The sequence below is a fragment of the Falco biarmicus genome, chromosome 12 (genome assembly GCF_023638135.1).
Source record: "Falco biarmicus isolate bFalBia1 chromosome 12, bFalBia1.pri, whole genome shotgun sequence".
Taxonomy (NCBI): domain Eukaryota; kingdom Metazoa; phylum Chordata; class Aves; order Falconiformes; family Falconidae; genus Falco; species Falco biarmicus.
Genome location: NC_079299.1, coordinates 32,303,673 through 32,321,159, shown reverse-complemented (window position 1 = coordinate 32,321,159; position 17,487 = coordinate 32,303,673). Strand labels below are relative to the sequence as shown.

The following is a 17,487-nucleotide window of genomic DNA, read 5'->3' as shown; positions in this document are numbered from 1 at the left end:
GCCCCGGATGTTGATGGCGGCGGCGCGCCCCGCCGGAAGCAGACGTGGCGGCGGCGCTGGCTGCTGCTGCCCGGCGCTGCCCCACCGCCCTCCCGCCCCGGGCCGCCGGCCGGCATGAGGGGCTGCCGGCACCGGGCGCCCACCCCGCGGGCGCTGCTCTGTGCCTTCCTGGCGGCCGTGGCGGTGGCGGAGGGCGGCCGAGCGCTCCCTCAGCTCAGCGACGACATCCCCTTCAGGGTGAACTGGCCCGGCGCCGAGTTCAGCCTGGTGGGTACCGCGGGGGCGCGGGGTGTGGGGGAGCTCTGGGCTCGCTCCTCGGGCGTCTCCCGCCGTGAGGGGCCGCCCGGTCAGACCGGGCACCCGGGCGGTTGTTTCTGAAGCCCCCGCCGCCCCGCCGGAAAAACGGGTGTTGGGGTGTTCGTAACATCGCCCCGGGGCTGGGCCCGAGGGGGAGCGCCAGGCCCCGGCCCGGGGCTGGCAGCTAGGGAGATCCCAGGGGGATCCCAGGGAAATCCACCCCGGAGGCCTGCGAGGGGCTGCGGCAGCAAAATGTGGTGGTTATGGGGGTGATTTTTTAATAAAAGTCTGTCATAAGAGCGGGGAGCGTGTGCGGGGGGAGCGCGGCGCGGGCGGGGGGGCAGGGCACTGGGAGCGGGAGCGCGGGTGCTGTGGTACGGGAGCCCGCGCAGTGCCCGGCCGCCTGCCCGTGGGTAACCCCACCGCTCCGGAATTTGGGAATGTCTGTGACACGTAGCGTTAAAACCCCACCTGACTCATGCCTAGGTTGCTTGCTTCCTTAGCCTACAACTGGTGTCCTGTACAAAGAGGATAACTACATTATAATGACCACTGTGGACAAAGAAAAATATAAATGTATACTTCCACTGATAGCAAGTGGCAATGAGGTGAGTTTGGTCAAGTCTTTTTTGTAATTATAAACCACAGACAAACCTTTACAGTGTCTTTTCACGTCTTTATTTATTTATTTTTTCCTCTCCAAAGTAAAGAGAGGGGTTTTTTTTCCCCTAAAGAGAAAATGATCCACAGAATGCTTCATGAAGAGGGTTTTTTTCCCTTGTAAAAAGAAAATTACCTACAGACTGCTTCACAGTTTCACAGTTTATGGTACATGCCTTCACTTTGTATTGCTTACCAGCTCTGCACTAAGTGGGGCCAGTCTGAATGATCTTATTTGGCAACAAGCAATTGCAATAATGTTCTGTTCATTGCTAGGTCTATCGCTGAGCGTGAAATTCTTGTATTTTAAGTAACGTGGTCAGATTCTAGGCCAGTAAACAACTGTTAAGACTTGTCAACACTGCTATCGTGATCACCGTATCTGAAAACGCTATCCCCATGGTGCTTCTACCACCAGTAATTTTTATTCTCCATCATTGCTTCCTCAGTTGCAAATCTGAATGCACAATTTGGGGCTTAAATAGTGATAAAAAACCCCTATATAAAGACAGCTGTTTGTACAAGGGAAGGTGGATTGAGGAGGCCTTTGGTGAGGTTTATCATTGATTGTTACTCCAATGGTTCATTTTTTTCATACTGTGAAAGCTTGCACAGACAAGCTGTACTGCTGTGGTAGGGGCCTCTGTTTTGACACAGCCCTCCTCCTTTAACTGACTGACAGTATGGAGTGCTTCAATCTAGGTGAGAAATCTTTAGTACTGAAGAACTTTGGAAATCTCTTCAATAGCATGCACAACTATAGAGCAAAAAAAAGACGCAGAAATAATCTTCCACAGTATTGCTTTATGCTTTTTTGATTAATTTTTTTAAAGTTACATAAAAGCTGTGTGATGTTCCAAGTATACTGCATCAGTACGGCATCAGCACTGACTAACAAATTAAAAGATTGTTGATGCTGTGTTCTTCTTCACACCCCAAGGTGCCATTCTGGACATGAGCAAGTTGAGAGCTCCTACTCTTTTCCCACGTGTGTATTTTTTCAAACCACAAAACTTTTGTTTTGACTGCTTTATTTGTGACTTTTATTTGCCCCTTCTTACTAAATTATCTTTTTCTAATCACTACACAGCTCCTTCAGGGCACAAATTAATGAGGTTTTGTGATAAAATTTTTATTTTGTTTTTTACTATTGCAAATGGGTATTATCTAAGCAAACTGCTGTTAATGTTAATGTAATGAAATATCCTTCTGTTCTAGGAAGAAGAAAAGGACTATAAAGGTCCTACTCCAGGAGAATTGCTGGAACCTCTATTTAAGCAAAGTAGCTGTTCGTATAGAGTATGTTACTTCTGTGTTGATAACTTAAATGCTAACCAGAAGTTTACAGTGTAGTTCATTTTTAGGTTTAGTGTAGTAAACTGTTTGGATAAATGAGTCTCAGACTTTCAGGTACCAGTTCGATCCAGAGTAAGGTCTCTACAACTTTATGACTATATCCTTAGTATTGTCGATAAAATTCTGTGTAATTGAAGATACTGGGATTAAATAAACTGGGTTGCTGTAGTAGCAGTTTAAAAACGTGGATTTAAAATATTTACTTCAGGAGTCAAGCCATAATTTATGACAGTCTAATGAAGAGCATTTCTCAGAAAGTGTTAGAAGACCAAAGCAAAAGTGTGTTTAGACAGTCTGAAAGTTTTCCAGTTTTTCATCAACTGTTGTCCTGGTTCAGACTCATCTCTTACGTTACAAGCTTAATACCAAACAAGCTGGTACTGAGAACCAGAGGCAGCGACAGTGGCCAGATACTATACCTATGCAACATCCCACACGAGTCCTTGAGGAAGGAGGAGTGGGTCAAGCACAACTGGTAAACGGCCCTTATCTTTGACAGTTGCCAAAACCAGTCTGTGCTGAGTCACTGCCATTTAGCCCCAGTGGTTTGGGGGCACATTTAGTCTTTATGTTTTATTTAATTTTTTTCCTTTGTTTTATCTGTGTGAAAGTTAAGGAAACCTTGCCTGGTGTATTGATTTGGAATGTCATCAAAATGCTTAGGGAACACAGAGACCATGCACTGTGCTATAGTTTTGTGCCCCAGTCCACCTGCGTGGGCTGCGTTTCATTGCTGCAAAAGCCAACATTTTGGGGGATTTCTGTTTTTTGGGAGGGGTGTATGGATGGGGAGTAATGCAGCTAAACAGATTTCTTTCTTAAAAAAAATTTTTGGTTTGGTTTTTAAGATTGAATCTTACTGGACTTACGAGGTCTGCCATGGAAAACACATCCGTCAATATCACGAGGAGAAGGAAACGGGACAGGTAGGCTTCTTACAGTTTAGTAGTCTGAACCCCCTTTTCCACTGGCGTGTTCATGCTTAACTCCTCCAGAAGACGTGAATTCCTGTACACTTGAAAAACTATGGAAAATGGTAACTGAAATTTGTTTTAACTTCTTTTAATTGTAGAAAATAAACATCCAGGAATACTATCTGGGGAATATGATGATAAAGAACCCATTGTCAGAACCAGGTTTGTCTTAGATTATTTTATTGCTGATGCTAATTAATTGTTTGGTTTTCAGTTATTACTTTCTGAGAAATACACTGTAGAAAACTGATTCCCAGTGTAATAGAACAGAATTTACTCATTTTCTACAAAATGTATCAGTTTTAATTAATTCCTTTTAGCACCTCGCATTTGCATCCATCCTGTCAGTTTTGCCATGCTGTCGAATTGATCAGATTCACTAATCTGCAATAATTAGTGTCAGGGAAATAAAATAATGTAATACAAGAAATGGAACCAATATATGACAGGCCATACTTTGATAATACAGCCTGTTGCCACTCTTTTTGGGTGAGGAGAAATGTCTTTCAACCTGTGAGCAGAGGGCAGAGTGCACAGGACATCTTGGGCTCTGCTCTTCTGAAATAAAACACAGTCTGCAAAGCCGAACGCTTACTTTTGCAGGTAGATGTGATCCCTGGAACTGTTTGAGAGTCTTTTTTTAGGGATCCTGGCGCAGATCTTGAGCAATACTGAAGTGCCTGAAGTGGGACTTTGGTGGAAATTAGGTAGCTGAGCCCCAAACTCAAACTGCAGTTTAGAATAACTAATTTTCTGAGCGCTTGCATTTTTTGCCTGTAAATTATAGTAGATGCTGGAAGTTCTGTGGTCGCACCTGCCAATATCTGCTTTCCTGGCTGAGCTCTTCAGTAGTATATTAGTCCAAAGAACTCTTGAAAATCCACAGACTATAAGTGTTCATTCATCAGAGCTGATAGAAACAATATTAAGAACCCATCATCTAGGTTGGGGCGTTTTGTGTGTTTTTTAATTCTAGGCTAGTATGTAAAAGGCGGGCACCACTGTTTTTTCTCTTCCTAACAGCGATTAACTTGAACACCTCAGTCTTGGAGGGAATTTAGCATTATTAATCCCATTCCTTTGAATTCCTGCCTGCAGCCTTCAGTTAGATATCTTAGTCCTGAAAAGAAACACAGCTTCAGAAACTGCATTGTTTGGCATTTCTTTCTTAGCGAGTTACAGTGCTTGTTTGTGCTGTCATTAATTCTGTGCAGAAATGCCTTGTTCTCCCTAGACGCTGCTGGACAGAAAACAAAATGTTCAGTTTGAGTTAACCAATTCTTTTGTGGGGCTAGATGTGGAAGTTACATGTGATGATACTTCAAGTCGTCATATCTGAGTATTTTGGGATGTTGTCCCTCTGTCCTTTCTGCTTAGGTGGCAGACTGTATTCTGTCTGTGCTTCCTATACAGCAATTCACATTACTTCTCTTAAAAAATAACAGATGTTTTTCAAAGCACTGTGAGCTGAATCCACAAGCGTCATACAGTAAACTTGGAGCAGCTGAACGGGTGATGGCAAAGCCGAATGGCCTTTTGCTCACCTGATTCTGAATGGAGTCCAGACTATCTCCTGAAGCAGTTCGGAAGGCCACGGATAGCTCTCACCTGTGACAGCTTGCCACCCTTGCCCTGTAACCATGTTTGCTCTCATGATCGTTAGCATGGCATGTGGTCTGGCCTCACCTCTTCCTATGAGTGTACCCTCTGAGGCTGGCTAGTGGGTGGGCTGAAGTACTTGCCTGTTTACTGTCCCAGCCTGTAATTTGCTCACTTTGAAAAGCGTAGTCAGCTACCCCTCAAAGAACAGGAGTGACATGTCCTGCTGCCCTGACCGGCCTTCCTGTGCTGCTGGGGCTGGATTTGGCCTGTCCTACAGACTCAAAATTGCTTTAAGGCTCTCATTTTGTTCTGTTTCCTCTGGACCCCAAATCACTGTTTATTTCCTTTCTTTCCTCTTTTGCACCTGCAGGTTCATGAAATTGAAATGTGGTGTATATACAAGTACTAGCGAGTACACAAAACATACGAACTTTGCTGTATATAATTTCATTTTATTTCAAGTTCACAGACTTTATATGCTTACCTCATTCTTAATTATTCCCTAGATCAAGAAAAGAAGGAAAATCCTAAAGAGAGTGCAAAAGAGGCAAGTAAAAAACATCTATTTTGACTTTTGCCGTCAGTAGTGGAGGTAGTTTATGTATGATGAGATGAGGTAACTAGTTGCCTACCAAAATGAGTGTCAAAACCAGAAGCTCTGTTCCCGAGCTGCACTGTTTGCACTTTTGATGACCCGTCCCAGCTCAGAAAGCTTATTTAGACTAGCTAGTTGAATGTCTTGCCCTTCTACTTACTTACATTAAAGTTACGCTAATCTTGAACTTAAATGAGGTGAATTACACACTCCTTTTCTATGAAGAGAATAAATATAACCACAAAGTCATATTATGGTCTGGCAACAGTTATTTTTCTAGCTACATTAGAAATCCCAATTCCCTTAATGACACTTCCGTGTGTTTTGGGTAGGGAGAAATGCTTAACAAAATCCTACAGCACAAAATCCCTAAAAAATTTCTTAGCTGACTTGATGATCAATCCCATACAACTCTGTGCTTCCCTTTTCCATTAGAGAACTTTTCCATTTGTTTAGACCCCAGAACTCAATTCTTAGTTACTAACTTTATAGCAAAACAATGAAAGTACCTGAAGCATGCTGGAGTTGGAATTAGCAATTTTTCAGACCGTGCAGTCTCTCTAAGCACACGGAATGAGTAGTTTGGTGCAACAGCTATCCTTAGAAATGTGACCTGTGGACAGGCATGCGCCTACCTTATTTCCAGTTATCCTTCATTTTAATTCTGAAATTAATTTTTTTGTGTGCATGTTCTTTGTAATGATGATTTAAATAGCACCGAGTGGTGGTTCTGCAGTGGATCTCAGAAGATACACATGCCTGATAAGCTTGTCGGAGGTAGATGGGGGAGCAGACGGAAGTCGGAAGTTGGCCTGTTCTAATGGCAGTGGCAGTTATAGCTCTTGGAAATTAAAGAAAACTAGGTGCTTTGTCGTGTAACTTTTCCTTTGTATTTTCAGAGAAGATTGAATCTTACAGATATTTTTATTTTTTTTTTTGGACAGTATTTATGAGGTACATACACTGTCTTGGTTTCAGTCCATAAAGAATTTAGACTTGCAATTTGTGTGGAATCTCCAGTCAGGAAAGGGAAAGAATACATAACACAGCTGGGTGGTGCCTAAAGTAACCAAAACCTGCTGTGACTAGAGATTTATCTTCAGTCCTACTGGGGTGCCTTTCTGTTGTGTGCAAACAGGTGTCTCCATTTAGATTTCTTGAACAGTTACCTTCAGTGAAATGCATAGGTATAATTTTTCAGTTTTTAAGGAAAAGTCAGTAGTTTAATTCAGAAAGATAGAAAGAGAAGACGCTGCAACCCTTTTGGTCAGCTCTTCTGTACGCAGCCAGAATATATCTGAATTTCCCACCTTTTAATATTGAAGTATAGAGTGGATAAGTGACTGGAAGCCAAGCAGCACCTGAGCAATTAAGCTGTGGCATGTTAATTGTTTAAACTCATGAATGTCTCATTGCCTCATTCACGATAGAAGTTTTTAGGGAGGAGAGAGTCAGTGGCCTGTGACAGGGTAACATAGTTTGAAAACGAAAGCAGGTGAGAGATAGGAGGGTCTCAGATCCCCAGGTTAGCATCCCAACCACAGAAGGCCTTTTGGTGCAGGGCCTGATCTGTTGCGCGCTGAAAACGTTTGCTAGCTCAAGCAACATGGGTAAAAGAAGGTCTAGTTTGTGGGTTCAGTGTGGCTTTTGCACAAACAGAACTTCTGGTATCCAGGAACTTTAGCAGCCTCCAAGATAGGAGCCAGGCGAGGGACTTCGGCCGGTTTGGGGAATCAGTTTCTTAAGTGGAAGCTGGATGAAGGACGAAGGAAGTACGAAGGAACAAGTCTGAAGTGAGCTTACTTAAAGTGTGTACAAAAGTGGGATTTACTTCCTATATATCATTAACTTTGTTAGCCACGACAACAGGTGGTGTGGGATGCTCTGGGTAAGGAACAACCCCAGCTGGGTGTGCTGAGAGGTGTAATGCAGGTATTGGGATGACTTTGTAGGGGCATTTTTAGATTCTCCAAGAAGTGAAAGCACCATGCCTGGCCAGAGCTGACCTGAGCCTGGTGGAGCTACTCACATCTCCCCATTTCCTAGACTGCAGGGTGAACGCAGCTGGCTTGGTGCTCTTCCAAAACATTGCACTCAGCTGGCAAGCCTTCTTAGAACCAAAACATCAGGCAGCCTGTGCAGAGGAACCAGCTGCTTTTGCAGTTGGAGCTCGCATGGCTTGGTGCGTTTTTGCGGGGCTGTGCTGGAGGTAATAAACCAGTCACGTTCAGATATTGCAGAGACACCAAGTAACTACACAGGGGCTGGTTTCAATCCAGTAACGCTGACTGCACAGTGTAATAATATTTTTTGTTTCAGAAGAGTCAAAGGAGCTTTGCTGTGATTCTTAACTTCTACTTTCTTTCACCTAGATACCTACAAAAAATATAGAAGGGCAGATGACCCCATACTATCCTGTAGAAATGGGAAATGGCACACCTTGTAGCTTGAGACAAAACCTACCCAGATCGAGTACAGTGATGTACATCTGTCATCCAGAAGCTAAGCATGAGATTCTTTCAGTAGCAGAAGTTACAACCTGTGAATACGAAGTGGTTATACTGACACCTCTGTTATGCAACCATCCTAAATATAGGTATGGCACTCCAATTTTGGCTGACATCACTTCAAATTTTCATCAATTTCCATGCATGTGTGTGTTTCTGTAAGTCATATATCCAGCTGTGGTTTCTGGTACAGAGCTGTGATGCTTGTACGTACTTCGGCAAGTGCAGTTTTGCCAGGTCTTAAGTTTTGCTGTCAAGTTGCATAGTGTTTGTGTTTTGTAAGTCTCTGGTGATTGCTCCCATATGAGAAGCAGATGGGAATTATAACTTTATTTTTGACAGGTAAGTTTCTAGGCCTGTCCTTCTGCAGAAACACAAACTAGGGCAGTAAGGCTGCAGGCAGATTAAGAACACCCTGTCTCCTTTTAGTTTATGATTTGAGTGTCTTGGGGCAATCATCTTCATGGTATTCACAGACTGTGGATTGTGTGTGTGTGTGTTACATGTGTGCATGGACTTCAACTTCCCTCATTTCAGACAACAGAAGTATGGTCTTCAGCCGTAACCATAATGTTTTAGTGGTACTCCCAACTTAAGGAGCTCCTGTCTGTCTCTGTCCTGCCTCATTGCCTTAACCTTCAGCTCTATAAGTCATTTTCATACGAAGAATTCATAATTGCAGCATTATTTTCCAAAAATCAAGTTTAGGGTTCTTCCCCGCGCCCCCCTTCCCTGAATTGTACCGTGCATCGAAGGGATGCCCTTAGTCTCAACAGTATAGATTTTTGACCTTTCAAGGGGTGTAAACAGAATTGCAAAGGGAATATGATATGCAAATGAAGGGGGAAATAACGGACAGGAGTTCTGAATTTCCCATGTACGCAGATGTCGGAACAAGCGAATGTTTAATCAGTGTTCTGAAACGGGCAACAAAGTCTAGAGGACAAAATCCTCAGTTGTGCATTTTAGAAACGCTTGCCAGTTAGAGTAAATAATTTAGACTATCATTAAATATTTATTATCAATTATAAATTTTCTCATGTAGACGGGTTTGGTAATACTATGTTGTCTGTTGCACTATTATCTGTTTACTGGATGAGTAGAAAAATAGAAAGTGCACAGGCAAATTGTCCTGTCGTTGATAACAATAAAATCTTGAGCTGCTACCTCCTTCCAAATGGAAGGAATGGAAGGCTTCCTGGCCAGGAAATACTTAAAATAAACACACAAGATCTTTATTCTTCCACTTACGTCATCTTATAAATATATAAATACAAATAAAGATGGGTGGAGATAGCAGGCTGGAAACGCTGCTTTCTGTCAGTGGAGGTAACAACAAACAAACCTCATGTTAAGTGCATTTTCCTGCCATGTGTTCCTGAGACAGCACTGGGCAGTACTGCCACCACCGTGCTTTTCCTCTACACCCATTTTCTTACCCAATAATGCACTTGCATTAAGTTACCAAAAGTATATCCAGTAGTTCTAGTTGTCATTTTTACTTGGGTACAATTTGACTTTTTTGAAATTGGTGGGAACTGGGGATGGGGAGGAAGGCAGTACAAAGCAATATAAGTGTACTGTAACTATTAGTCCTCATGTTCAAATAAAATTCAGATAAAACTAGGCTTCTTTGGTACCGGGCTTATTTAATCTAGAGTGTGGTTACTATTTAGGAAACATTTTCAGACTGTTTTAACTACAGCGGTGATTATTACACAACTACTGCTGTATTACAGAGTTCCTAGGAGGACGTTGCAAAAAGCCACTTGGCCTCTGAAGCGGTATCTGCACATGTATTTTGTAAATAAGCTTTGTCTAAAGAGGGCCTCTTCAATGAGACGAGCAGTGAAGGCTGTACAAACATGTCATTTATCAGTATGATTTTCATTTTGATGTTACTTTACTATTTCTGTTAAGGGATATTTGGTGTTTTAATGAGGCCTTGATCTGTGTAGACTAAGGGGAAAGCTGTGTTAGCTCTGCTTCATCTTTTCGCTTTGCCTTTCCTGTAATAAGCTGCTTTTTGCAGACATAGCTCATGAAGAGAGAGGTAAAGGAATAATGGGTATATATGCAGTATGAAAAGCCATACATGTCAGGTAATATAAGAAAGAACATGCTATTTTAATTATGTAGGAACTACATCTATCAGAAGTAAACGATTCTGTGATTCTATCAAGTTTCACCTTTGTCGTTTCCTAGCTTCTGAGAGCTCTGTGGAGCCGTGACACTGCGCTCATGGTACACGTACAATGCAGTTTGCCTGTTAATACGCAACTTTGACAAAGAGGGGTTAGACTGTTGCCAGTTGCCTGGCAGCGTTAGGAGCGAGACTATGCTGGGCAAAAAGCGTATTTACATCAGTTGTAAGAAAGTGTAGCTATGGCTGAGATGGTGCGAGCAAGAGAGGAGAAAAATATGTACCTCAGCATGGCTCAGTCGGAAATTTACAGTGATGGGGAAAAAAAAAAGTATGTCTTTACTTACAAAGCACAGTAAGTGATGTGTTGCTGACTTGTTTGGCCAGGTTCAGGGCTTCCCCAGTGAATGACATCTTTTGCCAGTCTCTGCCAGGATCACCACTTAAACCCCATAATCTGGAGCAGCTGGAGAAACAGCAAGAAATGATGAAGATGCCTTTTAGAAGGGTTAAGGAGGTAGGATTTGTTTAACTTCAAATAGAAAAATACTTATTTTCAGTGTTGGAACATGTGCAACTTTCAGTTCCATGGAGTAAGTTCTTTTACCCAACTTTATAAGACTGTGTCAGTCTTTCAAATGAGCTTTAAGCTTGTTGAAATCATCTATAACTTGCCTTGTTTGGAAAGAAAACAAAGCAAATATGTCTGGGCTGCTAATTTAAAATTTTTGTTGCCTTTGTAGCCTACAGTTTACAAACATGTTAAGATTTTTACTTCCGATCTTTTTTTCAGTTGTGCTGAAGGCAGTGAAAGCAATGACTATGCTTTCATACTGCAGCCTACTTCTCCTAATGCTAAGTAACTTCATGTACTTTGTAAGACTTTGCAAGTGGCTTATAAAATCTAAGCGGGTGTATTTGGGTATACTTTAATTTCAGGAAGAAATGCATTCAACAAAAGAAGAGAAATTTTCTTCCATTCATAAGCCTGTTGCTGTTGGAAGCCACCAACTATTAACTGTGGGAACAACCCACATCTCCAAACTGACCGATGACCAACTTATAAAGGAATTTCTTAGTGGTTCCTACTGCTTCCATGGGGTGAGAAATAAAGTGATGTGTAATAAAATAGCTACTCCTTAATCGCACATACTGGCTTATGTATTTGTTTAGTTTCTCCATGAATCTTGACAGTTGCATTCTTATACCCCTAATAATTGCCTTTCCCTGCATTGATACAGGGAAGGCTTATATACTGGGGTCTGTGCCAGAAAGATATCATCAGCCTTTCTTTGAAATTCGATTTAGAGCAGTGAAATGAAGTAGATGGTGAGAATCATTCAGTGCCAATTTTGTTAATGAAAAGGAAAAAAAAAAAAAGTCTGATAAAACTTATCAAGAGGACAGCCAGCAGAGGAAAAGGCATCTGAAATTTTCCCTGTCCTTGAAAGGGAAAAGTATTTCTTTAAAAGACAAATAAGGGGGCCTACAAGTAGTTTAAGAAATTTGGTCCTACATGTCTTTTCCAAGAGTCCCTGCTTAAACTTATTTATTCGATCCCTTGCTTATGTCAGTCTAGTAAGACGTTTTCTCTCAGTGCAAACCTTGAATTAACATACCTAATTAATACCCATGGGGCTTTACAGCTAAACTAGCTAGTGGTTTAGGGTCTGGAGGGAAATGGATGTTGTGGTTTGGGGGGGTTGGTTTTGTTTTAATGCTGAGATTATAACTCTCCCTAGGGTGTTGGTTGGTGGAAGTACGAATTCTGCTATGGCAAATATGTTCATCAGTATCATGAGGTATGTTTAAATAGTTTTATATTCTGCCACTAGATGGCTGTGGGGGGGAAGAGTTACAGAATCTGTCTACAGTTTGAAAAAAGAAGCATCCTTTCCTTGGCTGATAACATCTTGGGTTTAAGAAGTGGGATTTCAGAAAATAAGTCTTCTGTGTGCTGCCTCAGCTTATGCAGGGGGAGGTAGGTGCCGTGTCAGGTAGAGCAGAGTGATAATCAAAGCTAAAAAACATGGATGCTTTTGTGGGAAGGCTCGTCTGGTCGTTGAAACACTCTTACCAGCTCACGCAGCCTGGGTGGCTGGTTGTAAAGACCATCAACTTTGACCCTTGACCCTAATGCAAGATTAGTCCTAGTTTGTCCCAAATGCAAGAACATGTTATGTTGACAGCAGCAGACTTGCTCTAGAAATGACATTCTATATGTCGTTAACATATCCTTACTACTAATCATATAATACAAGGTGTAATTACCAGCTTTTCTTTTTTTTAGGATAAGGAAAGTGGCAAGACTTCTGTGGTGGTGGGTACGTGGAACAAGGAGGAACACATTGAGTGGTCCAGGAAGAATGCTGCTAGAACCTACTATCTCCGAGAAGATGGCACGCAGACAGTTAGGTACGGTTGGTGCCACCATGATCGCTGCTCTGGCTGGCTCTTCCTGAACTGGTCTCATACCTGTGATAGAGAAGAACAAATGCCAGGGCCCACTTGCGCAGTGCAGGAATGTGCAGTTTATGAATAGATCCACAAGAGCAGTGTGTACAGATATTTTTATATTCTCCCTAATCAACACACAACATCAGAAAAGGTAATTCAGCACTTTGGATATCATACAAAGAAAAATCTTCCAATAGTGAACAACTGTTTACTTCTGCAATAACTGAAAATACAGCATGTGTTTGTATATTGGAGTTAAATATGTGAAGAATGATGAGATACAGTATCATAGGGGGTAGCTGCATGCTTCAGAATTGTGTTTAGTATTTCCAAACTTTTCCATTCCAATCTTTTGTGGCAGGATGGTGTCTCATTTCTATGGAAACGGAGATGTTTGTGACTTAACAGACAAGCCAAGGCAGGTGACTGTGAAATTGAAGTAAGTTAACTTTTTTAGTAAACTGATGTTTTGCGTCTCTGCTTCCTGTGTCAGAGGGAAAAACTCTGTTGTCTTCATAAAGCTCAGGAAGCAATGGCTGTTAGCTTAGTAAAACCACTATAGATACTAGGGAAATACGTTTTAGTTTCGTACTTAATACATGCTGAATGCTACAGAATTTCTCTTCTGTTTTCAGATGTAAAGAATCTGATTCCCCTCATGCTGTGACCATATACATGTTAGAGCCTCATTCTTGCCAATACATCCTTGGGGTATGTAGACATGCTTGAACTCCCGCAGCTCAGGTGCTAGCTCGTAGATGCCTCCAGGCGCATGTTTAAAATAGCCCCTTCCTTCAGCGCCTCTTCACAAACAGTCCTGTGGCGCGCTGCAGCACATAGATGTAGCTGCTGAACACACACTGCTTTGTTCCGTTGCTTTTGCTTGGAGAAAGTTACGCTCGTTACACTGTAAATATGCTACAGAGGTCACACCCAACAGTAAAAAGCCCTTACTAAACTGTACAAAGCATGGCTGGAGTACTGTGCCTCTTGCAATCCCCGTCCTTCATCTCACCATCTCTGTTGCAATCTCTTGTAAAAGTGTATTGATGACTGGACAGACATTAACGTTTTGATCTCTTACATTCAAGGTGGAGTCTCCAGTCATCTGTAAAATTTTGGATACAGCAGACGAGTACGGGCTCCTCTCAGTGCCCAGCTAAAGACCAGGAAGCCCACGAAGCAAGCCATACCTGTCAGCAACCCCGCCGGCATTTTCCACATTAACAGCCGTCTGTGAGATGACAGAAAGCAGCTCTCAGCCAACCAACCTCACCAGCAGAATTCTGTAAGACGAGGGACTCGTGAACCACTTTGTGTATAACTATGTGTATATAAGAGGTTATTGATAAACTTTTAATGATTAAAATCTTGTCTTGCACTTCCTGTTCGACTTGTGTATGACACATTCTACAGTCATCGTCATCATTATTAAGACAGAAATTACCAACTTCAAAAAGGCAAAATAAACAAGGTCCAACTTTGAGTGAGGAGCTCACCTGCTAACTGAAGAAGTGAAACCGACACTTTGTGCTCAGGAGCCTTCAGCAGCCGCCACACTGCTAATAATTGTCCTGCTGCCATTCCTCGCTTTGTCCTGGCACAAATGGTACCTCCGTTTGATTGCTTGGAACGGTTCTCTCCTGGTACCTTACCTTACCCTTACCCCTTCAACTGTTATTTCTTCTCCCAGCCTGGGCTGCTTCCCAGGACCTTTTTTTTTTTTTTTTTTTTTTTCTATTAATGCTGTAGGGTTTATCTTAATATATTTATTTTGCTAAACATTGACGTCAGTCAGACTTGCTGTTTTGCTTCTAAGGATGCTAAGGTATGATACTAGTGATAAACAGCCAGCATTTTTGGTGGCAGAGTTGTCAATATGAGTTAGACCTCTAAGCTCCCGCTTGGCTGGATTCAGCCACGTGCACCTGAGTGGTTCCCTTGTTGGTGACAAGGACTGGGTACATCCCAGAGGCCTCTTAACAGCCAGTATCTGGCTGGAGGTCCATTTTCCGGTAGCTCGCCCACCTCACAACCAGTTAAGATTTTTGGTGCAGGCATGTGAAGTTTTAGTCTGCTGGCAACGTACATTTGTCACGTTAAGAAGGGGGGTTGTTCGAACCCTTTATATTTGATCAGCCTTGTCACAGTTTCCCAAGAAAGATGAGACCCTTGTAGATCTCCGTTGTATTTCTAAAATGGGAGTTTCTAAATAGCTAAGAAGAAAAGTTTGCAAACCAGTGGTTTGTAGCCAGCACACCCTCGCCTATTTTCTTCCCTGGGAATACCGTGGGGCTGGCAGCAAGCCATTTCGGCGCTGTTACCAGGTGCGACACCGCTGGCTTGTTTTCTGGCTGCGTTGCTCCAAAGGACACACGCTCAGCGTGAGGGCCGCTTGTGCAAGCCCGCTATGGTTCCTCTTCGCTAAAGCTATTGTGCAAATAGAAAGTTTCTTAACTGCTGTCAGACGGAAATCCGCCAACCATTTGGCATATGACTAGTTGAATGCTACCCAAAATAACCAAGTGAGGCTGCTAGACTGTCGCAATAGAACCCATTTTACTGTCTCCTATGGCAGAAAACCAGAACAGCAGCAGCAGGATGATACAGCATTTAAATTTAAAGTCATTGTTCCCGATCATGTTCTTACCTCTGATATGGCTTTGTGATGTGGCGGAGGAAGCAAAAAGGGGGAAGAGGCTTCTATCCAGGTTTTCCCCCCCCAGTCTTCCTGTTGAAGCATGAGATAAATGAGCAAAAAAGTTGCTTAAGGTTTGATCCTGTATTTAGCCAGTAGCTTTTAGAAAAGAGAAGACATTAGGAGCATTGTTCTCTGGAGTTTGGATCTTTAACTTCAGTTTCCCTAAAGTTCTTGTGCTTGCCAGAACAGTCAGCTGGCACAATCTCCTCACTAAGCATCTAGGTGGTATGAAGCTGGACCCCACACTGCCCAAAATTTGAGCAACTTGTTGCATAAGCTGCAAAGCTTTGGGAAGGGCTCCGCACCTCGCTACCTGCCCTGCTGCCAAAGAGCGCTTCAGCGGCAGCTCCTCCAGCGGCACTGGCAGCCCTTCGCTGCCTTAATCCCAGTCCTGCGCTGCCAGGGGTGTCGCTCAGGGCTGCGCAGCGAAGGCGCATCCCAAGGCAACATCTGATCAGGAAAAAATAACAAACCTGTGGAGCCTTCGCCTCCCTAAGCCGTCTTTGCAAGGGGCTGGCTGAATCGCCTCATTAAGGTGCTGGCAGTAGGTGGAATCCATTGTGCTAAGTTTTTATTTTTAATGGAGGCTGCCCCGAGGGAGGGTGGTACGGCTGCAGTGCTCACGCTGGGACTAGCTCGGGGGCACCGGGAGCCCTGCTGCAGAACGTGGACGGGTGGCATGGGTCGGGACGATGCCGGGCTCCCTCATGTTAAAGGGAAGGGAGATCACTAAACGCGCCCACACACCCCTCACTTGTGGGCATTATATCAGAGGAAAATAACAGTTACTTCGCAGAGTGTAAAGGTTTCCACTTCCCCACGCAGGAAGGAAGTCCGCAGTGACACGGGGCAGCACAACCTCTTTGACTAAGCAGCCACAGCACCTCGATGCGCTGCTGATGCCAACTGTGCCACACTGTGAGCTAACCACACTGTTGCCAAACCCACGAAATCCATACATGGTTCTCCACATTCCTCAGCCTCTACTTCCCCTTGCACAGGAAGCAAGATGCTCTAGGATGTTCCCACCCTGCGTGAGCATACAGCTCCACACAGAGATGAAGAACATCCTTTTCTCTTCCACCCTCTCCCACCCCTCCCTGACCAGCAGTTGATTTGGGAAAGAAGCACCGAGGCGTGGGTGAGGGGAGCAGGGAAGATGCGTGCGAAAAACCCACAGGGCATGACAGACCATGAGTTGACACTGCTGGAAATAACTAACTGCAATATAATTTTAGGTTCTAACACATTTGAATCTAGAAGCAACGTACAACTTGCTGCTTCAGCCCTCTCCCAGACAAGCCCTGAGGGGCAGGAACCCATCAGTACCAAACCTGGGGAAAACCAAGGCCCTGGTATGCGGAAAGCACAAAGCAGAACGGGAAGGCAGCAGGTTTCTGCGCTGGTCTGCTTAAGATTTACACCTGAGATACTACCGTGGGTTTGCTCCTCAGCCTAAGAGGTACAGCTGCTCCCATGCTCATTTAAGAATCAGCAACGTGGAAAATAATGCGGATGGCAGACAGCAAATCTGCAGCGATGGTACTGATATCATCTGCAATTAGTCAAAGGGAATTTCATCAAAGAAAAGTAGGTGTGGGAAGGTGAAATGCGCAACTTCTGCAAGGTACTTCCTTCTCTGAGAAGAGTTCGAAGAATGAGATGGTTTATGTCCCCAAGGACAGGATTTATCCACACAGAAAGAGCAGAGACGTCACAAGCATTTAACAACCCCCCCCGACCTGCCTGCACGGGAAAACTCCCTCATGGGCCCCTCCGACACAGCCCAAACCCGAGCAAGAGCGGCACTGCTGCCCCAGCGCCACAGAGGGCCATCACCATTTGGGTCACGTCGTTATTGCTGTGTCTGTCCTTGCATTTCCACTCAAAGGCACTGCTCAACTATTGCAGCTGTTTGACTTCAGAAAAAAGGGATTCATTCTAGAGCTCATTTTTAATTGTCACTTAAATCACAGATTATTAATTAGCTGCAAGACTGGATCAAAAAGTAGAGGGAATATTTACGTAAGACGCCTGCACAGCTGATAGGCCTGGCTGAGAGGAGCCAGTGGCTCAGCACGCGAGGCCAGGCAGGCCCTGGGAAGCCTCATGTAGCTGAAGGGGTGAAATAAGACCATCAGGCTCAGAAAGATTTTCTCAAGTGGTAAAGCAATGTGGAGGATTATTCCCTCTGC

General features: G+C 43.6%; 1 protein-coding gene across 2 annotated transcripts; it reads left to right on the top strand.

Annotated features, from left to right (window-relative positions):
* The first annotated feature begins 23 nt into the window (after positions 1-23).
* ERLEC1 (endoplasmic reticulum lectin 1) lies at positions 24-13,972 on the top strand. 2 transcript variants are annotated; one of them, XM_056357594.1, is made up of 14 exons: positions 25-267; positions 801-905; positions 2,176-2,256; positions 3,162-3,239; positions 3,386-3,449; positions 5,396-5,436; positions 7,857-8,080; positions 10,522-10,651; positions 11,074-11,235; positions 11,877-11,936; positions 12,425-12,549; positions 12,953-13,030; positions 13,227-13,302; positions 13,683-13,972. In XM_056357594.1, exons 1-14 carry the CDS (start codon positions 115-117, stop codon positions 13,752-13,754), a joined length of 1,449 nt encoding a protein of 482 aa, XP_056213569.1. In that variant the 5' UTR covers positions 25-114; the 3' UTR covers positions 13,755-13,972. The 2 variants fall into 2 exon arrangements, with proteins under 2 accessions (XP_056213570.1, XP_056213569.1); XM_056357595.1 differs by lacking the exon at positions 2,176-2,256 and having other exon boundaries at positions 24-267.
* The last annotated feature ends 3,515 nt before the right edge of the window (positions 13,973-17,487 follow it).